This window comes from Mesoplodon bidens, assembly GCF_964165515.1.
Source record: "Mesoplodon bidens genome assembly, chromosome: 17".
NCBI lineage: Eukaryota > Metazoa > Chordata > Mammalia > Artiodactyla > Ziphiidae > Mesoplodon > Mesoplodon bidens.
In genome coordinates, this window is record NC_138174.1 from 21,633,848 (window position 1) to 21,659,097 (window position 25,250).

Consider the following 25,250-nt stretch of genomic DNA (forward strand, 5'->3'; position numbering starts at 1 on the left):
GAGACCTAAATGTAAGACTGGACACTATAAAACTCACAGAGGAAAACATAGGAAGAACACTCTTTGACATAAATCACAGCAAGATCTTTTTTGAGCCACCTCCTAGAGTCATGGAAATAAAAACAAAAATAAACAAATGGGACCTAATGAAACTTCAAAGCTTTTGCACAGCAAAGGAAACCAGAAACAAGACGAAAAGACAACCCTCAGAATGGGGGAAAACATTTGCAAACAAATCAACAGACAAAGGATTAATCTCCAATATATATAAACAGCTCATGCAGCTCATATTAAAAAAACAAACAACCCAATCCAAAAATGGGGAGAAGACCTAAATAGAAGAAGACCTAAATAGCCCCTTCTTTCTCCAAAGAAGACATACAGATGGCCAAGAAGCACGTGAAAAGCTGCTCAGCATTACAAATTATTAGAGAAATGCAAATCAAAACTACAGTGAGGTATCACCTCACACCAGTTAGAATGGGCATCATCAGAAAATCTACAAACAACAAACGCTGGAGAGGGTGTGGAGAAAAGGGAACCCTCTTGCATTGTTGGTGGGAATGTAAATGGATACAGCCACTATGGAGAACAGTATGGAGGTTCCTTAAAAAACTAAAAATAGAATTACCATATGACCCAGCAATCCCACTACCGGGTATATACCCAGAGACAACCATAATTCAAAAAGACACATGCACCCCAATGTTCATTGCAGCACTATTTACAATAGCCAGGTCACGGAAGCAACCTAAATGCCCACTGACAGACGAATGGATAAAGAAGATGTGGTACATATATACAGTAGAATATTACTCAGACATAAAAAGGAACAAAATTGGGTCATTTGTAGAGACATGGATGGATCTAAAGACTGTCATACAGAGTGAAGTCAGTCAGAAAAAGAAAAACAAATATTGTATATTGATGCATATATGTGGAACCTAGAAAAATGGTACAGATGAACTGGTTTGCAGGGCAGAAATAGAGACACAGATGCAGAGAACAAACGTATGGACACCAAGGGGGGAAAGTGGCATGGGGGGTGGTGGTGGTGGGATGAACTGGGAGATTGGGATTGACATAGATACACTAATATGTATTAACTAGATAACTAATAAGAACCTGCTGTATAAAAAAATAAATAAAACAGTCCTTGTCCTCAACAAGGAGAGAAAGATAAACAAGATGAACAACAATAAGATGTTTGTCCTCCAGCTGTGACAGGAAGCTTCTTCCTCTTATTTTTTCAAACTACCAGGATTAGGCAAGTTAATCTGTGTTCTTTACATTTTCCCTGCTAACCACTTAATGGTTAACTTTCTGTGGTTTCTTCTCTGAACCCTTATAACAATTGCTCTTAGTACAAATAACTAGATAATCACATATTGTCTTGTGGCTTATTCTAAGTCACACACACACACATACACTCTCTCTCTCTCAATAACTATGGACCTTGCTTCATTTAAAGACTGGGAAATGGCATTATTATTCCTGTTTTGTTTTTGAGGAAACCTACTTTGAAAGGTTAAACAACTTGTCTGAGGTTATAAAACTAGTATCTAAGACTCCAATATTCTAAGATCAGGGCCAGTATTTTTTCTACTTATACTACAGCAGCCCCTCTATTATTTTATTTCAACTGCTAATGATCTAACTTTAAATGTTTATAGCTTATCTCTACAACAGTGAGCTCTTTGATAGCAAAGGGATTGTCTTAAACATATTTGTAGCCCCCCACAAATATAATACATAGTGACATAAAATGAGCAGATATAGAAGACATGATAAACTTTTAATACTGTAAGAGACATGATATCAATATAGTGTTGAAGTTTAGGATGATGGGATAAGCTAATGATAGTTACACTCCCATCCAACAAGAGATGGCTTTATAAAGGTAGATGCCTGAAATTTTCAGAAATAAAAATCACTTAGGATATTGGGAGGCAGAAATTAAATGCATGGATGGAGGAACAAACAAAATCAGGCCCAATACACTAAAATAAAACGAGAATCCAGAATCACAAACCTAACTCCAATCTAGGTATTAAATCATTTTGGTGTCCTGGATGAGTTATTTAAATTTTAAAAAGGTGAGTTATAATATTTTATCCAGAAATATAATAGAAATTACGTACCCTACTGGTTTATAGTTTGGACTGCAGAGTTAGACCTAGTTTCAAGGCCTCAATTTGCCACTGTATCAGCCCTGTGACCTCAAGTGTAGTATTATTATTATTATTTTTAACATCTTTATTGGAGCATAATTGCTTTACAATGGTGTGTTAGTTTCTGCTTTATAACAAAGTGAATCAGCTATACATATACATATGTTCCCATATCTCCTCCCTCTTGCCTCTCCCTCCCACCCTCCCTATCCCACCCCTCTAGGTGGTCACAAAGCACCGAGCTGATCTCCCTGTGCTATGCGGCTGCTTCCCACCATCTGTTTTACAGTTGGTAGTGTATATGTGTCCATGCCACTCTCTCACTTCGTCCCAGCTTACCCTTCCCCATCCCCGTATCCTCAAGTCCATTCTCTACGTCTGCATCTTTATTCCTGTCCTGCCCCTAGGTTCTTCAGAACCTTTTTTTTTTTTTAAAGATTCCATATATATGTGTTAGCATACGGTATTTGTTTTTCTCTTTCTGACTTACTTCACTCTGTATGACAGACTCTAGGTCCATCTACCTGACTACAAATAACTCAATTTCGTTTCTTTTTATAGCTGAGTAATACTCCATTGTATATATGCGCCACATCTTCTTTAGCCATTCATCTGTTGATGGACACGTAGGTAGCTTCCATGTCCTGGCTATTGTAAATAGAGCTGCAATGAACATTGTGGTACATGATTCTTTTTGAATTATGGTTTTCTCTGGGTATATGCCCAGTAGTGGGATTGCTGGGTCGTATGGTAGTTCTATTTGTAGTTTTTTAAGGAACCTCCATACTGTTCTCCATAGTGGCTGTATCCATTTACATTCCCACCAGCAGTGCACGAAGGTTCCCTTTTCTCCACACCCTCTCCAGCATTTATTGTTTGTAGATTTTTTTTTTTTTTTTTTTTTTTTTTTTTTGTGGTACGCGGGCCTCTCACTGTTGTGGCCTCTCCCGTTGTGGAGCACAGACTCCGGACGCGCAGGCTCAGCGGCCATGGCCCACGGGCCCAGCTGCTCCGCGGCATGTGGGATCCTCCCGGACCGGGGCACAAACCCATGTCCCCTGCATCGGCAGGCGGACTCTCAACCACTGCGCCACCAGGGAAGCCCGTTTGTAGATTTTTTGATGATGGCCATTCTGACTGTTGTGAGGTAATACCTCATTGCAGTTTTGATTTGCATTTCTCTAATGATTAGTGATGTTGAGCATTCTTTCATGTGTTTGTTGGCATTCTGTATATCTTCTTTGGAGAAATGTTTATTTAGGTCTTCTGCTCATTTTTGGACTGGGTTGTTTGCTTTTTTTGATACTGAGCTGCATGCATGAGCTGCTTGTAAATTTTGGAGATTAATCCTTTGTCAGTTGCTTCGTTTGCAAATATTTTCTCCCATTCTGAGGGCTGTCTTTTTTTCTTGTTTATGGTTTCCTTTGCTGTGCAAAAGCTTTGAAGTGTCATTAGGTCCCATTTGTTTATTTTTGTCTTCATTTCCGTTTCTCTAGGAGGTGGGTCAAAAAGGATCTTGCTGTGATTTATATCATAGAGCGTTCTGCCTATGTTTTCCTCTAAGAGTTTTATAGTGTCTGGCCTTACATTTAGGTCTTTAACCCATTTTGAGTTTGTTTTTGTGTACGGTGTTAGGGAGTGTTCTAATTTCATTCTTTTACATGTAGCTGTCCTGTTTTCCCAACAGCACTTATTGAAGAGGGTGTCTTTTCTCCACTGTATATTCTTGCCTCCTTTATCAGAAATAAGGTGACCATATGTGTGTGGGTTTATCTCTGGGCTTTCTCTCCTGTTCCATTGATCTATATTTCTGTTTTTGTGCCAGTACCATACTGTCTTGATTACTGTAGCTTTGCAGTATAGTCTGAAGTCTGGGCGCCTGATTCCTCCAGCTCTGTTTTTCTTTCTCAAGATTGTCAAGCATATTATTTAATCTTTCTAGGCCTTGGTTTGTCTTTCAGATAGGGATTGTAACAGCTCCAACGAATAACTACTCTATTGCTAAGAGAACCCTGTGTTTTGTTCATTTTCTTTGGAACCACGTGCTTCTCAGGAAACTGGGACCTCCTCTAATCCCTGGGTAAAAATGCTGATAATTCTAAGCCAATCACTTTGGTCTCATTCCTCTTGGCCAACTGACTGGCTTGAGCACGGCATATGATTCAGTTTTGGCCAAAGAAATGTGAGGAGAGGTCTACAGGAAACCTGGAAAGGTTTTCCTCTCTCTAAAAAGGGGGCACAGGATAGGGACCCTATGTCTGGACACTGCCATCTGCATGTTAATCTCAGCACTTGGTCAGCCTAAGAGGAATTAACATACTGTAAATGATAGAGAAGACATAAAAAACTGGGCCCTGGATGATCTCATTAGTCTGTTGAATTTACCAACCCTGGAATGACCCTTCCTCTAGACCTCTTCTTAGGTATGAAACACATTTTTCTTATTTGGGGAATACAGATTACAGACCACCCAGGAAATTATATAAACAACCAATTTGTTAACTAACAAGGTTAAGACTACATTTCATTGTGAGTTGGATTTTTTTTGTTATTAGCAGCTAAAAGCACTCTAGCCGGTGGTAAGCAAGCCAACATAAGTATCTAGGGGAAAACCATTTTGGAAAGACTTGGATAGCAAGTATCAAGGCTCAGGAGTAGGAGCCTGTCTGGCATATTTAAGGAGCAAGGAGCCCAGTGTGGTCAGATCAAAATTAGAGAGAAAATCAGGGAGCTAATGGAGGCCAGATAATAGAGGGCCCTGTAAGGACTCTGGCTTTTATGCAGACAGAGGAGGAGCAAATTGATGGTTTTGAGCATGCATGACATGATCTGACTTTGTTTTATCTGGGTCGCTCTAGCTGCTGTGTTGAGAAGAGGTAGTGGAGGAACAAAGGCTAAGGCATGAAGACCAATGAAACAGGTGAAATATGATGTTGACTGGGATCAGGGTAGCAGCAGAAGTGGCTGGATTCTGGACGTTTTTGAAGATGGGAACAACAGAATTTGTTGTCAGACTGATTTCTCTGACTAAGGGCCTGACACACTATAGGTGTTTTATAAACATCTGCTAAAAGAATGAGTAAATGACTCTGGAGTTCATGAGCTTAACCACTGAATTATATATTTCCTTTAGTAACAACCTCAGTGGAATTGCTGAATTCTCAGTGGAGATGCACAGGAGTATTTGAATTTATTAGCACCTGTTCAGTCTGCTAATCTGCAGTATGAATTAATCACTGCAGATTAGCAGACTGAACAGGTGATATAAAATCCTAAGAACTGGGTTTGAGCTTTGACTTTTGATAAGTAGAAATTGTGATTTGGAGTAAAGTTACCCAATTTCTCTGGCTTTTAGCATCTCTAAGATACAGATCATGATTATTTCATAAGGTTTTGGAGGAGCTGAAAATGCATATATGGGGAAAATGCATTGCAAATTATAAAGTATTCTGCAAATCTCAGCTATTGTTAAGGACTGGCCCTCTCTAAGAATATAGCCTTCCTCCTTGACTCCAAAATTACTTGTTCTTTCTGTTCAAAGCATCATGTATCCACTAGTGCCCTTGTTATACAATGGTATGAGAGCTGGGTAGGAGAAAGTTAATTTCAATATTTTATAATAATTATTTCACTATTAAAAATTTTCTTAGCTTGTTTTCTTCTGGATCAAATCACAGTGATTCTTTAAACTTTTCATCATGTTCTAGTTTCTAGTACTTTAAAGCTTTCCTTCAAGGATGAGAAGCATGAATAGGCAACACCCTGTCACATGTAATTTGCCTTGTTATTTTTCTAAAAGAATCTCAGGTCTATGACAGCTTTTGATTTCATCTACCTAGCTACAATCCTAAATTAGTTTGAATATGATTGAGTCAAACGACTGTAGTTATTCCTATGTAAAGTCTTGAGTTTCTTACATCTTATTTTTTAATAGAAAAAGTTCCAAACCTCAGAGTTGAAATACGATGATACTTGTCTTGGATCATCTCTGCCTTTGTCACTTTTCTGTGCAGATTTAAGAAAACCAGGTGGTAATGCAGGACCTATTATAGGCCTGAAAAATAAAATGTACCTTTATCATTCTCCCTGACTTTAAAAAGTCAGCTTTCAGAATAAAAGCTCACACAAATAATAAAAAGCCAGATAATAACAAATGTTGAAAATGAGAATCTTATTCAACATATTATTTTTACTCTATAACCTAGTATTGTTTCACTGAGTATCATAAAAATAAAAATCTAAATTTTGTATTTTAACTTTCTATTTGTTAGTCAATGATTAGATGCTAAACCAGTAATTCTCAATCTTTGTGGCAATGGTGTATACCTTTGTTCTTCCTAAAAGAAGTATGTTAAATAAAAATAATAACTTATGGACTAAAGCCTTGGCTTTAGTGCCTTGGCCTTGGCTTTCAGTTTTGATATTCACCGTCCACTGAAAAATACCTTAGTGGCATTATATTTATAGTCAGAACTACGTAAGTATAAATTGGGTTCTAAGGACATACATAGCACATGCATACAACAGATGTTAGTAATTTATGGTTATGTGTGCCAAGGCATTATAAAAACCTAAACACCGTCCTAACGAACAATCCAATAATGATGTGGAAGCGTACAAGAAGGAAAATAGTTCATTTAAGACTTGTATAGAAAGGAAACGGTAGTACGCTAACCACATTTCAACCAGTGTACTTTTCTGTTTCCTTCACAAAACCCTGGTTGGTATAAGTCACTCCGTTTTCTATCTGAGCAGAATAACACCCAACGACAACATGAACTAGTCGGTGGCAGAGCTGGAGTGTGAACCCTGGTCTGTCTGATGCCAAAGTTCAGTGTCGTTCTAGCTGCCCTACTGCCACAGTCTGAGGGAACAGACATCCGTTCAAAGAGAAAACTGCCTAAATCCTAGGCCTTAAAAAGAGAAAGTCCTACTTTATGTATGGAAAAAACAAAAGAAGAACGATACTTTCGACTCTTTCATACTGTTAAGTTTCTCCATTCTTTGTTTTTTTCCAGAGATGTCCCTGTGCAAGTGTTACCAACCAAGATGGCACTGATGCCCTAAGCTGAATTTTCCAGGTTGCACTATGTTCAATTAGAGTCTTACAGATAGGTTTCCCGGTAGGACAAAAATAGTACTAGAGTCACAAGGTCTGGGGTCTGATCCTGGCCATTGAATTACCTCTTGCCTTGGTTCATAAAACTGCTATGAACCAAAACAATTTTGCAAATGAAACATGCGGAAGGGTGGCATTGTTAGAAAGATCAAATTAGTTATCATTTATAAAGAAGTGCTGTATGGGTTTTTTTGTGAGTACAGTTTTTAGCAGATCTACAAACGCAATTACAGCTCAACTCTCTGGCCTCAGGGGATTTGTGAGTATAAAACCACTAACACATAAAATCTTAAAATACAGTAAAGGAACATAACCATGGCACATGCTGTGGACGTGTATGAGGTTTTGCCTCCAATATATGCTTCCACCTGTTTATTTCAAACATATATTTTACTATTGTCAAAATAGAAAGAAATCGCTATGTATCTAATAATCTATTTTCTTGAAAGGAATGTTATAGCCCAGCAGTCAGCAAATTTCCCATAAAAACCCAGACAGGAAATTTTAGGCTCTGAGGGCCACATTTGGTCTTTGTTGCATATTCGTCTTTGTATTTTAATGACCCCTTAAAGATCATCCTTAGCTCGGGGCCATATAAAAACAGGCAGTGGATTGCCTATTCCTCTTATTTCTCTTCTTTCTTTTCTTCAATAAGCATCCCTTTACTTGCTGATGCCATTACAGAAACTGACTACATTCACAACAAAAAGTGTTTTTTCAGTTGAATTCAGAGGCAGTTACTCCCCAAAAGTTACATGAAAATTAGAAGCTGACAAGTGTGATTATAACCTCTGAATATAAAATGTACAACAGCCTTTTCTACTTGTTCTTGCATACTGGGATACAGTGTTATGAATTATAAACAATATAGTGTGCAATTTCATATTCAGCAGTTAAATATTTTATAATTCCGAGAAGACAGGAATCAGTATTTACTATATGTTTATTCTGTGCCAGGCACTATATAAGAATCACACACGTATATATATGCATATAAATATGAAATCTCAATCACCACGACAATTCTGTAAGGTACGTGTTGCTATCTTATTCCACAGATGACAAATTTGAGGTTCGGTGAAGTTAACTGTGTAACTTGGTACATAGGGATTTGTCTATTCCTTCAATAAATAATTAAGAAGACATCTGAATTAGAAGTCAAATACCGGGATTCCAGCCCCAGGTGTACCACTGACTATGTGTGCAACCTTACTTGTTTAAAAAAAAATGGGGAAGAAGGGTCATGTTTCACCCAGCCTGCCACAGAACACTCTTGTCAGTACCAAATAAGAGATGTGGAAGTTTTTTATGAATTATAAAAGTGTCATAAACGTGTAAATAATTATTTTCCTTATATGAATTTTAAAATTAGTTATTTTTACTTCCAATTTATTTCAAATGTTATATAAACACGTAAGTTAAAAAACAATTTCAGACAACTCTTTAATGAATTAATGGACACTAGAAAAGACTGGCCGGAAGTAGTACACATTACCACCTTGGAGGAGAATCATCCTGCTTTTTAAATCCAGGAGGAAGGGCCGGTCCAAAAAACCCTTCATCATCATCATCATCGTCATCCTGATTTCTCCTCTGTTTTCTGAAAACACAGTAGTGTAATTTTATGCATGTATGTCAAAATTTTCTTCATAGAGAAATTTCCTTTTTTTTTTTTTGCGGTACACGGGCCTCTCCCTGTTGTGGCCTCTCCCGTTGTAGAGTACAGGCTCCGGACACGCAGGCTCAGCGGCCATGGCTCACGGGCCCGGCCGCTCCGCGGCATGTGGGATCTTCCCAGACCGGGGCACGAACCCACGTCCCCTGCATCGGCAGGCGGAATCTCAACCACTGCGCCACCAGGGAAGCCCGAAATTTCCATTTTTAAAAGAACATTAACTTCAACTAGTTGTACAAACACTGAAACAATAAATTAATCTTGCCAAATAAGAAAAAAAAATCTACCACAGATCTTATACTAATCTTTTCTTGAAATTCATTTATGGTCTAAAAATAGAGATTGGTTACTTCTTTACAGCAGAAATATATCAATTTTCTATATTTTCTGTGTTGTTTAAGAGTCCATTCAATGAAGTTTCAAATACTCTACTTGCTAGATATTTTTGAGCAAAAAGTTTATGGCACTGGTTTTTAAATTCACTTAAGTAAAGGCTTTAAGTTGCTACTTCTGTCTCCTACTCATTAAAGTGCTTTAAAAAAGACCTTGCTGTCCAATAATAAACAAAGATTCGACTTCTTATTTACATCGACCTGTGGTGAGTAAGGCTAGGTCAGAGGGAATCATTCATTTACTTAAACAAAAAGCACATACTGCATACATAATTTTTTTTTAAAGCATATTCTTGTTTTTGGTTGTGCGGCTTGTGGGATCTTAGTTGCCCAACCAGGGATCGAACCTGTGCCCCCTGCATTGGAAGCACGGAGTCCTAAGTACTGGACCACCAGGGAGTTCCCTGCATACATAATTTTAAAAAAGAAGATGTATGGTTTAGTTAGAATATTTAATCACTTCAATAATACCTTAAGGAAAAATCCTGTATATAAGACTTTTATTGAAATTCTAGATATCTCCAGAGCTATATACTACTAAAATAAATTTCCTTCTGAAAGGTATAGTTCATGAGGAAATGCCATATGAAGTAAGTTCTTCCTGTGCTGTATAAATGCAGGTTGATATCCCCTTACTAGCTCTCTGTTAGCCAGTGTACACCAGATTTGAAGCTTGGTTTTACCATTTAATGTAATAAGTGACTCACCTTGCAGTTGGACCAGTGTCATCTTCTTCAGATTCTTCATTTCCTTCTTCAGACAAAGAACTACTGTCCTCGTCGCTGTCTGATGACTTTGAACTACTGCTTTTATAATTAGGGGGCAGAGCTGGTCCTGCAACTAAAGAAGATGTCTTGTGTATGTCATAAGTAGCCACAACTGTTTCAATGAACTCCCTAGCTGACATTTCACACTTTCTGTTCTGAAATTCTCAGCACTGGCTGGCTATCATTTATTATGGACTTGAATCTCATTTGCTCCTGTTGTGTACAGTGGGCTTGTCTTTCCAACTCCAGGAAAGCAGAAATCATGTCTTACACAGTGTTACCTATGAGATTCACAAAAGCTTTAATAGCCAAACTTATAAATGTAGCAATAGCACATAATTTCCCTGACATCTTGCAATTTTTGCATTGGTTGCAATTTTGGTTGGTGCAACTGCCAAAATGGTTTCATGATTTTGTTTTTTCCTTACGGACAGTGTATGGTAGACAATATTTATATCACGGAGCTAACCAAATAACAAATTTGCCATTCCACAGTCTAACATGGTAAAAATCAAAATTATCCATTCTGGTTTCTGACTAAGAATCACCACTTAAAAATATCTTTATTGGTATTACCATACTTCTCAGTTAGCTTTCTGTTCGAGATGATTTTCCAAGCAGAAACAAAAGTAGAGGCACTCTAAATTCTCCTGCTTACTAGTAGAGATTCAGAGAAGAGAATGAGGTCACACTGGGATGCAGATGCCAAGGAAGAGGTAAGGGTGCTCTGTGCTCACTCACCATAGTGAACTGCTCTCACTCCATGGCTTAGCAAAATTATACATTATTGCACGATGTCATTGTATGATGTCACACAGACACAACTGTCTACGTCGATCCTCAGCAGTGATGCTAAAACTCTACTGACATAGTTCCCAAGCCTGGGTGATTATCAGACTTGCCAAAATATTTTTAAAAAAGAGATTCCTGTGCCCTTGCCCCAGAGATTCTGACTTAGTTGGCCTGGAGGAGGGCCTGGAAATATGATTTTCCAAAGAGCTTCCAGGTATGCTATTCCTTCAGTATTAATAACAACAAAAACTTAAGAGATTTACATGCATTCCCCTATTTAATTCTGACAACCATCTTATTAGGAAAGCAGTATTACTTCTAGCTTACAGATGGGGAAACTGAGGCAGAGAGACAGTAACTTGCCCAATTTTACACAACTAAATAGTGCAGGTAGGATATGAACCTCTTAACCGTTATATTAAACAACATTCAACAAAGTCAACATCCATCCATTCAACAAATATTTATTGAGTACTTCTAGAGAAACAACTTACAAAAGAAACAAATAAAAAAAGGTGACTGTGAATACGTGGGACGGTAATTTTAAAGACAGAGGTCAGGGAGGGTTCCCCTGAGAAGACATTTGTAGGGAGACTTAAACGATGACAGTGGTCATGCAACAATCTGAGGGAAGAACATTCTAGATGGAGGAATCACTAGTGTGAAAGTCCTATGGAGAGAACAAGCTTGATGTGCTTGAGGGATAAAAAGGCCTGTGTGGCTAGAGCAAAGTAAGCAAAGTGACAAGACAAAATCGGATGGTTCAAAGGGGCCACACTATACGCTTTGGGGCCAGACTCTAGCTGTGAGTTCCAGCTCAGCCACTTCCTAGCTGTGTGATCTGGATATTATTTAACCTTCCTGTGTTATTCTCTTAATCTGTAAAGTGAGGTTAACAGTAGTTCCAGTCTCATAGGGCTGTTGTGAAGAATACATATTATACCTGCAAAGCATATAACACTGTAGCTGGCATACAGTAGGCACTCCATAAATGTGAGCATAGGCTGTGGTAATTGAATTTGGATTTTAGTTATAACAGGCAGTCACTGCAAGGTTTTGAGTCTGGAGAGATATAATCTGAGTTAGCTTTTTTATTAAAACAAAAACAAAAAACTCAGCTTGTGGACAATAGGGAATCAGGAGTAGGGGAGATGAGTTAGAAAGCTGATATGAGATGGTTTGATTTGCAACTGCTTTGAAGAAGCAGGATTTGCTAATGGTTTGGATGTGAGAAGTGAGAGCCAGCCAAAAAGGAACTGAGGATGTCGTAGGTTTCTGGCCTGATTAGCCAGCCAGGAGGATGGTAGTGCTATTCTCTAATATGGAGAAGACTAGGAGGGAAGCATGTTTGGGGGAAGAGCTCAGAGCTTGTTTTTCACATCTTCAGTTTAACATGCCCATTAGAAATTTCAGTGGTATGATCAGTGGTACTTGGGTATATTAATATAAAACTCAGGGGAGAAAGCAGGCTCAGTGTTGGAACCACAGGTCTATTTCTGAAATTTTTTTCCTATTGCTCCTTGTTGTATTACCATAGAACAAGTGCTCAATACACAACAAGTTGACTTAAAAAATCCAAACTAGGGCTTCCCTGGTGGCGCAGTGGTTGAGGGTCCGCCTGCTGATGCAGGGGATACGGGTTCGTGCCCCGATCCGGGAGGATCCTGCGTGCCGTGGAGTGGCTGGGCCCGTGGGCCGTGGCCGCTGGGCCTGCGCGTCTGGAGCCTGTGCTCCGCAGCGGGAGAGGCCACAGGGGTGAGAGGCCCGCGTACAGCAAAAAAAAAAAAAAAAAAATCCAAACTTTTATCTTAAAAAATTGGATCCATTTTTTTCTACATTCTCCCATGTATCATTAAATAAAGGAAGGAATTATAGAAAATAAATGCTAAACTGGGGCGTCCCTGGTGGCGCAGTGGTTAAGAACCTGCCTGCCAATGCAGGGGACACGGGTTCAAGCCCTGGTCCGGGAAGATCCCACATGCCGCGGAGCAACTAAGCCCGTGCGCCACAACTACTGAACCTGCGCTCTGGAGCCCACATGCCTAGAGCCCGTGCTCCTCAACAAGAGAGGCCACAGCAATGAGAGGCCTGTGCACCACAATGAAGAGGAGCCCCCGCTTGCCACACTAGAGAAAGCCCACGCCCAGCGACGAAGACCCGATGTAGACAAAAATAAATAAATTTATATATTTAAAAAAAAGCTAAACTGGTAATACGGCATGCCTAGAAAAGAACAATCAATGAGCAAAAAGAGGAAAACAATAAGAATTAAAAGATAAAATTCATATCTCCAACTGCTGTTTAAGACTGAAGAACAGTTATGTCTTCGTTTGTAAATGTTCCCCAACTATAAGTGGAGATTATATCTGACTTCTGACTGTAATGAATAATGCCTTTACTGATTTTTGGTTTATCTTTGTATGTACTACTAATTCCTAGAGAAAGCACATTTTAGAATATAGCAAGGGAGCATATAACCTTCCATAAATATCCCTTTCTTCAAAATTCTAGGCGGATATAGTTTAACATGAAAGAGACTAGGGGATTACATTTCACTCTTGGCTCTTTCCATCTTCCTCTTGCTCCTAAGTATTAAAGAGAGAAGATTTTTTTCCTTTTTAGCTCCTTTCTTTTTTTTTTTTTTTTTTTGCTGCGTTGGGTCTTTGTTGCTGCGCGCGGGCTTTTCTCTAGTTGTGGCGAGCGGGGGCTACTCCTCGTTGCAGTGGCTTCTCTTGTTGTGGACTACGGACTCTAGGCGTGCGGGCTTAAGTAGTTGTGGCACATGGGCTCAGTAGTTGTGGCTCACGGGCTCTAGAGAAAAGGCTCAGTCGTTGTGGCGCACGGGCTTAGTTGCTCCGCGGCACGTGGGATCTTCCCGGACCAGGGTTTGAACCCATGTCCCCTGCACTGGCAGGCGGACCCTCAACCACTGCACCCACAGGGAAGCCCCCTAGCTTCACTTTTTTTTATAGGTATCACTCTTCAGAACTATATAAAATGTCTCAAAAAATTGTTTTAGGCATTTGTAATGAACTATTCCATCTCCTTCCTAAAGCAGTGATGCGCGTCATTAAGGTAGCTCTTCTACTGCAATGGTAATTTTACAAGTAGATTACGACTTCCATGAAAATAGAGATTATGTCATTATGTTTCCCTTGTAATATCTATCACACAGAATTATGCATACAAAAAGAAGTACTCAGTATAAAGCACATTAAATCTTATTATAGATCAGCAATCGATTATAATAGGAAACACTGACTCTGAATCCCAATTAAACAAAACGTTATTCCCTCCAAAGCAAATCCATTCTTCTCATTAGTAGACTTAAACTACAATAAAAATTATACTGTTATATTATATTTTGAATTTCAGCAATAAAGATTTGTGGAAATTTGTTTTGCTTTCTTGTTATATACATATTTTTATAATAATCTTGATTTTGCCTGTTGACTGGCAAAGTCTAAAATATTTACTATCTGGTTCAGGAAAAGCTTGCTGATCCTGTGACAGGATTAAGTCATGGAAATGTCAATAAGGAGAATCCAACTGTCTTTTTTTTTTTTTTTTTTTTTTTTTGCGGTACGCGGGCCTCTTACCGTTGTGGCCTCTCCCGTTGCGGAGCACAGGCTCCGGACGCGCAGGCTCAGCGGCCATGGCTCACGGGCCCAGCTGCTCCGCGGCATGTGGGATCTTCCCGGACCGGGGCACGAACCCGTGTCCCCTGCATTGGCAGGTGGACTCTCAACCACTGCGCCACCAGGGAAGCCCCGACTGTCTTTTGATGGGAGTAGGTAGTGATGTCAGTGGTGCAGTGGTTAAGAATCTGCCTGCCAATGCAGGGGACAAGGGTTCGAGCCCCGGTCCGGGAAGATCCCACATGCCGCGCAGCAACTAAGCCCGTGCACCACAACTACTGAGCCTGCGCTCTAGAGCCTGTGTGCCACAACTACTGAGCCTGTGCTCTAGAGCCCGTGTGCCGCAAATACTAAACCCGTGTGCCACAACTACTGAAACCCGTGCGCCTAGAGACCGTGATCCGCAACAAGAGAAGCCACTGCAATGAGAAGCCCACACACCGCAACGAACAGTAGCCCCCCCCGCTCAGCAACGAGGACCCACCACAGCCAAAAATAACTTAAAAAAAAAAAAACCGTGATGGTTGGGCTGAGGCTAAAAGATGAGACTGAGTTAGCTGGGCAAAGGGAGTGTGGATTGGAGGAAGAGTGGTCCAGGCAGAGGGAAAAGCATCTGCAAAGAACTGAAAGCCTAAGGGCCTGGCACATCTAGAAATGTGTTCAGAGTGGCTGGAACCAAGAGAAGAGAGGAGGGATCATCAGGGGGAAATGTGGCTGTGAGGTCAAACAAGGTCAGGACTGAAAAGGGTGCCTTGAATTTAGCAAAAAGGTGCCGAGACGATTGGTGGGTGGTCTTCATTTATTTCCACAGTGAAATTGGTGAGAGTGGTCTCCGTGGATTGGCAAGAACAGGAGCCAGAATGCAGTGGGTTAAGGAGAAAACAGGGAGGATCCAGAGTTGGTCAGAGAGAAAGAGGAGTGGCTACCGGGGGATGTGGAGTAGTCTTCATGAAGATGGGAACGATGTGAATGTTCTGGTTAAATGCTAAGGGCAAGGAGCCCCCAGGACAAGTGAGGGCAGGAGTTCCGAGTGAAAATGGAAGGATTAGCCTTGGAAGGAGGTAGTTCCCCTCTTGCATTATAATCAAAGGGAAGACGAAAGAGTTGGGCAGAGGTTTGGGAAAGTTTTTAGGTACTGTGCCAGAAAAATGAGGAAGTTCTCTTAGGATGGCATCTACTTTTTCTGTGAAGTAGATGGAGAGAGAGTGTAAAGAAGAAAGAGAAGGTTTTAAAAAGCCATGGTTGATCATGGGGGAGGAGACCTGCGTGGGGAAACGTCTGAGGATGGCTGGGCAGAACTGTGGACCCAGCCAGGGAGGAGACTATAGTGTTTAGCAGCATTTAGCCTGTGGAGGGGTGAGGATTCTTGGAAGCCTGGGTGTGGGCTCATCAGGGGTGAACGACTGTACTGGTCCAGGGCTGAGTTTTTGCTAGACGGGTTTAACAGAATACTAAATGGGATAAGGCGGCTGAAAACACTGGCAAGAGAAGGCATGAATGGACGGACCATGGAGGCTAAGCTGAGCAGGGACAGAAGTAATTAAAGGAAATTTGAGGCCAAAACGGACTGAGGCAGAGATCACATGGCTCAATGGGACTAAAAACAAAACTAAAAAATAAAAAACTTGTAATGAGAGTAACTGAGGAAGAATGCTGGATGAATAAGGGGTTCTGGCTGAGAATAAGATCTGAATTTAAATTTTCAGAGATGGGGGAATTCCCTGGCGGTCCAGTGGTTAGGACTCCATGATCTCACTGCCAAGGGCCCGGATTCAATCCCTGGTCAGGGGACTAAGATCCTATAAGCTGCACAGTACGGCCAAAAAAAAAAAAAAAAAAAAGTTTTCAGAGGTGGAATAGGATCCAGTGTGTGACTGCGAATGTGGCTGGGATGAGTGGCGTGAAGGTTGCCGCAGATGAGAATAAAGTCAGAGTCAAAAGAGCCCAGGCTCCACTCAGCTTACACAAAGCAGTGTCTGGAGTATGCAGACTGGTCTTGAGAAAACATCTGCACCCCCGTGTTTTTAACATGATCTCAGGGGACACTTCCCAGCACTCAATTTTCCAGAGTATTCAAATAAAATTAAATTGGTCCATCTCAGACCTGTGTGCTAAATAAAAAGTTTGGTTAACCCCACTTTTCTTCAACCTTAGTTGAATGGATCCTTCCTTGCTAAAATAAGAGCCTAACTTTTCAACAGCTATAGCAGAAACAAGACCTGGAAAGAAACCTCTAGGTGGAAACACGGCCTCTGGGTAGTCAAAGAATGCAAATTAGATTCAGAAATGGAAGAGTTATTCTTCCAGCTTTGCTCTTTGCCAACTTCAGTCAGTCCCAGGCTACAAATTAGTACCAACATGAAAGCAGATGGGTACTCATCACGGAGGAGTCTGAGAAGAATTTGGCAAATACGAGGTGCCTGCTATGTGTTAAGGCTAGAAGACTATAGTGCAATGGTGGAGACAGATATGTCAGCAAGTTATTCGAAAACAGTGTATTAAATACGTGACGTAATTAAGTAGGCAAAAAACCCGTGGGTAAAGAGGAGGGCGTGACAATGCTTGGGAGAGTTTGGAAAGCCTTCACTGAGGTGACACTGAAGTTAGGGCTTGAAGGATGAGGTGGGAGTTTGTCAGGTATGTCAAGAAGAGGAGGGCGAGGGCCAAAGGAGCCTAGAGAATTGAAGAACTGCGCAGAAACTCGGATTGGTTTGAGCTCTGAGCCGTGTGTCAGGACAGGACGAGAGGCTAGGAAGGCAGGTCGGGGGCTAGGGCGCAGAGCATCTTCTGCAAGAGCCAAGGGCATTCATTGCACGTTAGAAGTCAAGAAAGCACAGAGGTTCGGAGTACAGGCTTCGCTCTAAGTCGGGCTCCACCACTTAACTAACTGTGTGGTATGCGCAACAGCCTGGGCCTCAGTGTCCCCATTTGCAACACGAAATAATAATCTTTACCTTATACAGTGGCCAAGAGTATTAAATCACTGAATGTGCATCGATCGTTTAGCACAGCGTCCAGCCCATGGAGAACTAAATGCGAATACTTCTTGGTGATAATGATTACTAGGCCAAAGCTCGTTTCTACAGCCCCCACGGCCACGCTTGGGAAGGAAAGTTAGCTCGGGTGGGGCCGCGCCCACTCGCCACTCCTCCGCCCTCCCGGGCCTCGGGACCACTACTCCGAGAACTGGGCCGGGCCAGAGACGGGGTGGGAGGGCCTGGCGGGCAGGGGACGCCGCCGCTTACCGGGGCTGGGGTCCCGCTCCTCGTCCTCCGCTGACCCGCTGGCCTTGAAGCCGGGCGGCAGTGCCGGCCCGATAAGATCCCTCGCCATCCGCAGTGGCAGACACTGGTCCCGCACACAGGTGTATCCACGCCTAGTCAAACCTCCCCGCGAGTCAGCCCGCCATACGCCGAAAATGAGGGAAGCTTTTCCGGCCCCGACCAATGACGTAGCAGCCTGTGATTGGCTGACCTGTATCATTAGCGATAACGGAAGTGACGCCTAAGGCTTGTTCCACTTTCGCACGCTGGCTTCCCTACTAGGCGGATGGCATGGGTGAGCCGGCAAGTGGTTGCGTGACTCGCACGGGGTGGTTTTCAGCTCCCGAGGTGACCCCCACTTTGGAGCCTCTGAGCGACGGTGCCTCGCTGCCGGACAACTGGATGTTCTGGGCGATGCTGCCGGCGCCGCCACCACCGCCTTCGTCGCTTCCCGCAGCAGGGTCCGAACATTCCTCAGAGGCGCAGCCCCCCGCGGAGGCCCAGAGCCTCCCCGAGGCGCCTCCCCCCTTTGACGCCCAGATTCTTCCCGGGGCACAGCCCCCTTTCGACGCCCAGTCCCCCCTTGATTCTCAGCGTCAACTCAATGGCCAGCCTTCCTGGAATTTCCAGGCTTCAACATCATGGTACTGGACACAGCCTCCTGGTGTTTTTCCTTGGCATCGGCAGCCCCACAACACTCCGGGTAGGTTGTTACTTCTCTCTGTACCACCTCTTCCCTTTCCTTTTCCCTTCTCCCCTCTCCTTTTCCACCCCTGTTGCTCTCTCCCCTTCTGATACTGCCTTGCACTCTTGGAGTCTGGTCATTAATGTCTCACAGTTTGTTCCACAGTTATGTTTTTCCTGCCTGTTCATTCAGTTTAACAATTATTTATTGAATTCCAACTATGAACTAGGAAGGGGAGATAAAGCAGTGAACAAAACATACAAATATCCTTATTTTGAGCTTAAATCTCCTGGTGTAGGAAGACAGACAATAAACAAAAGAAAGCAGTGTGTATTAGAAGGCAGTGAGTGCTATGGAGAGAGAGCAGAGTGACAGGCAGTGCAGTTTTAAATGTCAGTGTGAGTCGTAAGTAAGGTGACATTGGAGCAAAGACTTCAGGGAGGTGAGGGATCAGAACAGTGCATGTATCTGGGGGATAGCGTTACAGGCAGAGGGACCTGCAAGTGCAAAGGCCTGGAGGCAGAAGCTATAGATCAGAATGGAACCCAGTGAGGCAAGAAAGAACTGAGCCTGGGGTGGAGTTGTAGGCAATAGAGGAAGAGGGCCTTGTAGATCGTGGGACTTCTACTGTTACGATATGTTTAGTGCAAGGGAGTGGCATGCTTTGATTTATGTTTTCAAAGGGTTAATATGGCTACTGATTGGAAATGACGGAAAGGGAGATGAGTTAAGAAGGTATTGCGGTTAACCTGGTGAGAGATACTGGGGACTTGGACCAAGGTGGAGCTCAGGAGGTGGTGAGAAGTAGTTGGATTCTAGATATATCTTGAAGGTAGGGTAGGGCCAGCATAATTTTTTGAGGAATTGGATGTGGGATGGGATGTAAAGAGGAGACGAGAATAACTTAAAAGTTTTTTGCCAAGCAAGTGGAAGGATGTGGAGGGAGTAGATTTGGAAAGGAGACCAGGAGTTGAGTTTGGAATATGATTTGTGTCAAGTAGAGATACTGAACTGGCTGTTAGCTATTAGTTTGTACTTTCAGGGGAGGTTTGTGGCTAGAGCTGTAAATCGGGGTGTCATTGGCATAGAGATCATATTTAAAACCATGAAATTGTTCGCTTAGAACAATTCAATTTACATTAAGTTGAATCCAAATCAGTGTTACTGTGTGCCTAATGCTGGGGATATGAATGTGCCTAAGACAGTGCCAAGCGAGGTGAGATGGGCTCATAAATATAAATCACAGTGCAGTGTGACTGGTGATAGAGGCATATAAAAGGAGATTTCAGAGTATGGAGAAAGTTGGGGAAACTTTTGGAAGAAGTGTATTGGGAGATGTTTAATATTCTGGAAGAGATACTTTTTAGGTGGAAGCAAAGAGGTGTCAGTGCAAGGTGAGTTCTGAAGGTTGCAGTGTTCTGGTGTGACTGAAGCATTGTATGTGGAAGGTACAAGGAAGGGCAGGGTGAAAAAATAAAGTGGGATCTCATCGGAGGACTCTAGGAAGCTACTTGCTTCCAGGGTCTTGAGCAGGGTTGTGATGACTGGACGATTATTTTTGTGGTGTCAGTGTGCAGGGTCTGTTGGAAGAAAGGGCTTAGGAACTGGAAGCCAGTCTGGAAGGCTGTCACAGTGATCTGGGTGAAAGATCAAGGTTTCAGAGTTGGGTCATGGCAATAAGAAAGGAAAAATATTTGAGAAGAAATGTATTTCACAAGGGTCTGTTTTCCTGGTGTAAAATTGATACTGAAAGAGCTCCATTAGGGATTTTATGGTTTACATTTCTTTTTTCTTTAAAAAAAATTTTTTTTTTTTTTGGCTGCGCTGGGCCTTAGTTGCGGCACGTGGGATCTTCATTGCGGCATGTGGGATCTTTAGTTGCAGCATGTGGGCTCTTCTTAGTTGCGGCACGCGGGATCTAGTTCCGTGACCAGGGATTGAACCCGGGCCCCCTGCATTGGGAGCCCAGAGTCAACTACTAGACCACCAGGGAAGTCCCTGGTTTACATTTCTAATGTCTGAAATAACTACAAGGAATTTTACCAGGTTAGCTTGTCCACTCCTTTACTTAGACATCCAAAGCGTCTATGGACATGTAATCTTACCAATATGTATTAATTTGAAAAATGTTTATTTGGTAAACTAGTCTTAATCTTTGTTAATTTGTTTGAATTACTGTTCTGCCTAGAAGTAGTTTACCACTGTTTTTACACAAGTATTTATGACATTCTGTAGCAAAATTTTAAATAATTGTATAGTTGTAAACATTTCTGGATCTCTTTTTGTTTTTCAGTTAAACATTCTTATCTTCCACAAAAACATGATGCAAAGGTCAATGACTTCAACGTCTCTCCCAGGAGAAAACAGAAAAAAAGGGTATTTTTTAAGATGTTCTTGAATGTGACACTTTGGTCCCTATGTCACTTTCATACCTTGTGTTTCAATCATAACTGTCTCAGTGTTTTGCATTCATTATTGACACAGCAGAGCCTTGCATAAAAGGATCTTTAAGGGTCTTGGCTGTAAGTAAAATCTTCAAGCAAAATCTTTTTGAGAAATAAACGGAGAAATTGTAGAAAAAGAAAACATTTAATCCATTTCAGTATAGTATCAGGAGTAAATATAATGGGGAATTATGATTACAGATAAATGTAAATGTTATTAAACTTCAATGAAGTAAACAAAAGTATAATATATATGTTATACATAATACATATTATGTATTTAATTTATTTATTTTACTAGCATATTGGTAGGAGAAGGATGAAATTAAAAGTTTTTGTTTTTTTTAATGAGGAACAACCCTTCGTTTTGTTCAGAAACTGAGTCTTAAAATAGGCTTCTTTTATTCTGATGTAGCTTATAATCTGGTCTTTCAACTTTTAAGATGTGTAAATAATTTTATTAGTTTAGAATAAATTGAGTAAAATCTACAGCATGAGATTAGTACCCTTCATTTTGGCATCAAAACTATGTAACTAATATTAACAAAATATTGTGAAAGTATGTTTATTAACATAATCTCAACATTGAACAATTGGGGCCCTATATAGCCTATCATTGTAATAATCATTTTTGTTTTATGTTTAAACATAAAAATAGTAAATTGGGAATTAAAAAGAACTAATATTTACCTAAATAGTTCTTTTTTTCTCATTCTGTAGTTAAAATATACACACACACACGCACACACTTGTTTTTCCTAAAAGAAGAAATACCGTTTTTACCCTGAATATTTATTTTTAGGTCATTTTGACATATGCTCTATTAAGTTTTAATTAGATTACCAATTTGAAATCTACTCACAATTTATATTAGCTTTACTCAGATTTAAAATTTTTTAACAAGCCTGGCTTTTCCTAATGTATTTGTTAAAAATAAAAACAGAATCATCCCTTCATTAGAAATGTATTCAGAAGTTTTTGCCACCTGTAAGGGTTGTGTGAAAAATCAAAATATGTACTATATTTTTACTGATGATTAGAGTTCTCACCAAAAGCCTAACGCCTCTTCATTTTTGTTTGCAGAAAAGAAAGGAACCAGTTTTTCACTATTTTTGTGATACCTGTGATCGTGGTTTTAAAAATCAAGAGAAGTATGATAAACACATGTCCGAACATATGAAGGTAGGTTTTCTTAGTTGTCCTGATATTTATTTAGCAAAATGGGTGTATTTGGTAGAAATTCTGAGCTTCCTTCCCTTAAAAGTTTATAGTTTTCATAGAAATGTTGTTTGATGACTTGCCAAATTGGGACAGTGACCCTGGGATTTGCAGTTTGAGGGTGGGAAGCCCGCTGCTTCAGGAAGTGTGAGATGGCAGTAAAAGAGAAGGGAGGTCTGGCAGCTGTTTTTGTATGTATGCGCCTCCTCTCCTCTGTGAGAGGCTGGGCCTCCCCTCCGGTTGCTCCGTGCGCCTTTGTGAGTTCTTTCTCCTTTAAGGCTGCCCTTGACTATTTAACCACACAGTGTAATTTGCCTTGGCCCAGCACCCTCTACGGATGGTTTAGACCTTATTAAGTACTTTTAACTAGGATATTTGAGAAGTAAAAAAGTTAAAAAGTAAGTTCTTAGTTTGGAAAGGTTCTCTTTCAGTTTGTAGGCGTGCCCCTTAATTTTAGGAATTAAGAACATTTTACAACATTGCTGATGTCTTGCATTCACTCAAGTGGAGAAGTAAATGATATGCATTACTGTACTATATACTTAGAGAGTGCAGCTCTGTTTTGGAATGATTTTTGTTTTAGGTATTCAGTGGTAACACCACATAGATGGGATACTATGTAATATGACCAGAATATGTCTGTATATATAGTAGTAAGGTAAATTTTTTATGGAAAACATTGAGTAGCCTTTCTTAAAAATTCTTACAGTGTCCTGAGGTAGATTGCTCTTTTAGTGCACATGAGAAGATTGTCCAATTCCATTGGAGAAATGTAAGTTCTTTTTTTGTTTGTTTGTTACATGCTCTTTGTATTTCATTGATTTATTATCTTCATAGCTCTCTATTTACATAGCCTACTAATGAGTAACATTCATAGAACACTGTACTTTGTAAGGCATTTTTACATCTACTATTCAATTTTATCCTCATAAGCCACTGTGTAAAGTAAATAAATCTTGGCCCTATTTAACAGATTGGTAAAATGATTTGCCCAGGGTCTCAGGACTGACCCCTGCACTTGAATTTCATGATGGCAAATTCTGTTTTACTATACCATGCTGTTTCAAATTGTTTCGTATATTCATTATTTCTCTAGCTAACTTTCTTAACTTTGGTTGGTAGGTAATTCATCTGGGTATTTAATATCAATCAAGTATTGGGTGACATTCACTTTGTAACCAAAATGATATTATGACTTTTTTCTTATCAGTAGTACTAATCTAAAGATGAGAAAAATTCTTTTTCCTTTAAAGGAAAAGTCGTAATAAGGATAGATAAAACCTGCTTACTTAGTTTTAAAATTGTCTCTGCTAGTAAATTTACTTTTGGGCACACAGTCTCCATTATCCCCCATAATACTTGAGATTTAGTCAAAAGCATACAATACGCTTCTTGATGTTCAGCAGACATTTTCCCCTTAGACGCATGCTCCTGGTATGAAGAAAATCAAGTTAGACACTCCAGAGGAGATTGCAAGATGGAGGGAAGAAAGAAGAAAGTGAGTAAAGAGTTAAGAACTAGTGAAACAATTTTGTTTTACTGTGGCAAGGCTGAGTACTTGAAAATAATGACCGTTCTGGCCCTAAGGAACAATTTGAAAAAGGAAATTTGCTCTTTTGTTATTTATTTATTTATTTATTTAAATTTTTGAATTTTATTTTATTTTATTTTAAAAAATTTTAATTTATTTTTTATACAGCAGGTTCTTATTAGTCCTCAATGAATTTTATTTTATTTATTTTTTTATACAGCAGGTTCGGTTCTTATTAGTCATCAATTTTATACACATCAGTGTATACATGTCAATCCCAATCACCCAATTCATCACACCCCGCCCCCCCACCCCCCCGTGGCTTTCCCCCCTGGTGGCTATACGTTTGTTCTCTACATCTGTGTCTCAACTTCTGCCCAGCAAACCGGTTCATCTGTACCACTTTCCTAGGTTCCACATACATGCGTTAACATACAGTATTTGTTTTTCTCTTTCTGACTGATTTCACTCTGTATGACAGTCTCTAGATCCATCCATGTCTCAGCAAATGACCCAATTTCATTCCTTTTTATGGCTGAGTAATATTCCATTGTATATATGTACCACATCTTCTTTATCCATTCGTCTGTTGATGGGCATTTAGGTTGCTTCTGTGACCTGGCTATTGTAAATGGTGCTGCAATAAACATTGGGGTGCATGTGTCTTTTTGAATTATGGTTTTCTCTGGGTATATGCCCAGTAGTGGGATTGCTGGATCATATGGTAATTCTATTTTTAGTGTTTTAAGGACCCTCCATACTGTTCTCCATAGTGGCTATATCAATTTACATCCCCACCAACAATGCAAGAGGGTTCCCTTTTCTCCACACCCTCTCCAGCATTTGTTGTTTGTGGATTTTCTGATGATGCCCATTCTAACTGGTGTGAGGTGATACCTCATTGTAGTTTTGATTTGCATTTCTCTAATAATTAGAGATGTCGAGCAACTTTTCATGTGCTTCTTGGCCATCCGTATGTCTTCTTTGGAGAAATGTCTATTTAGGTCTTCTCCCCATTTTTGGATTGGGTTGTTTTTGTTGTTTGTTTGTTTGTTTGTTTTTGCGGTACGTGGGCCTCTCACTGCTGTGGCCTCTCCCGTTGTGGAGCGCAGGCTCCGGATGCGCAGGCTCAGCGGCCGTGGCTTCACGGGCCCAGCCGCTCTGCGGCATGTGGGATCTTCCCGGACTGGGGCACGAACCCGTGTCCCCTGCATCGGCAGGTGGACTCTCAACCACTGTGCCACCAGGGAAGCCCTATATGAGGCTATTTGAATGTAGCTTTTGGTAGACCTAATAGGAACTCTTCATAAATAACTGATGTCATAATGGGACCTTGCTCTTTGAGGGGAGCCACTACATGCCCCCTCTGTTAAATATTCAATACTGAGGCAGTGATGGGTGGGTGCTATTTAAAAAAAAATGTATAATACTTTGTTATGTTTATTGTTTTGATTACTTTAAAAAAGTTGTTGAATGATTGGAGTGTGCTAGGCAGAGGGAGTACAAGTGGCAAGATACACACGTGCCTGTCCTTATCCATAAAAAGACGAGAAAT

At 40.7% G+C, this 25,250-nt stretch overlaps 2 protein-coding genes across 3 annotated transcripts in view; one reads left to right on the forward strand and one right to left on the reverse strand.

The window, feature by feature from the left end:
* Nucleotides 1-17,988, reverse strand: part of GPALPP1 (GPALPP motifs containing 1) — a 33,719-nt gene extending 15,731 nt beyond the window's left edge. For both annotated transcript variants that reach the window (XM_081214423.1, XM_081214422.1), the window contains exons 1-4: nucleotides 17,800-17,988; nucleotides 10,065-10,197; nucleotides 8,789-8,890; nucleotides 6,120-6,225 (exon numbers count right to left, since the gene is read on the reverse strand). In XM_081214423.1, coding sequence (XP_081070549.1) covers nucleotides 6,120-6,225; nucleotides 8,789-8,890; nucleotides 10,065-10,197; nucleotides 17,800-17,887 — 429 coding nt within the window. In that variant the 5' untranslated portion in view covers nucleotides 17,888-17,988. The remainder of the gene's footprint in view (nucleotides 1-6,119; nucleotides 6,226-8,788; nucleotides 8,891-10,064; nucleotides 10,198-17,799) is intronic.
* A 70-nt stretch (nucleotides 17,989-18,058) lies between these two features.
* Nucleotides 18,059-25,250, forward strand: part of NUFIP1 (nuclear FMR1 interacting protein 1) — a 39,750-nt gene continuing 32,558 nt past the window's right edge. Inside the window, exons 1-5 of the mRNA XM_081214421.1 lie at nucleotides 18,059-18,520; nucleotides 20,796-20,878; nucleotides 22,030-22,128; nucleotides 22,874-22,936; nucleotides 23,586-23,662. Coding sequence (XP_081070547.1) covers nucleotides 18,109-18,520; nucleotides 20,796-20,878; nucleotides 22,030-22,128; nucleotides 22,874-22,936; nucleotides 23,586-23,662 — 734 coding nt within the window. The 5' untranslated portion in view covers nucleotides 18,059-18,108. The remainder of the gene's footprint in view (nucleotides 18,521-20,795; nucleotides 20,879-22,029; nucleotides 22,129-22,873; nucleotides 22,937-23,585; nucleotides 23,663-25,250) is intronic.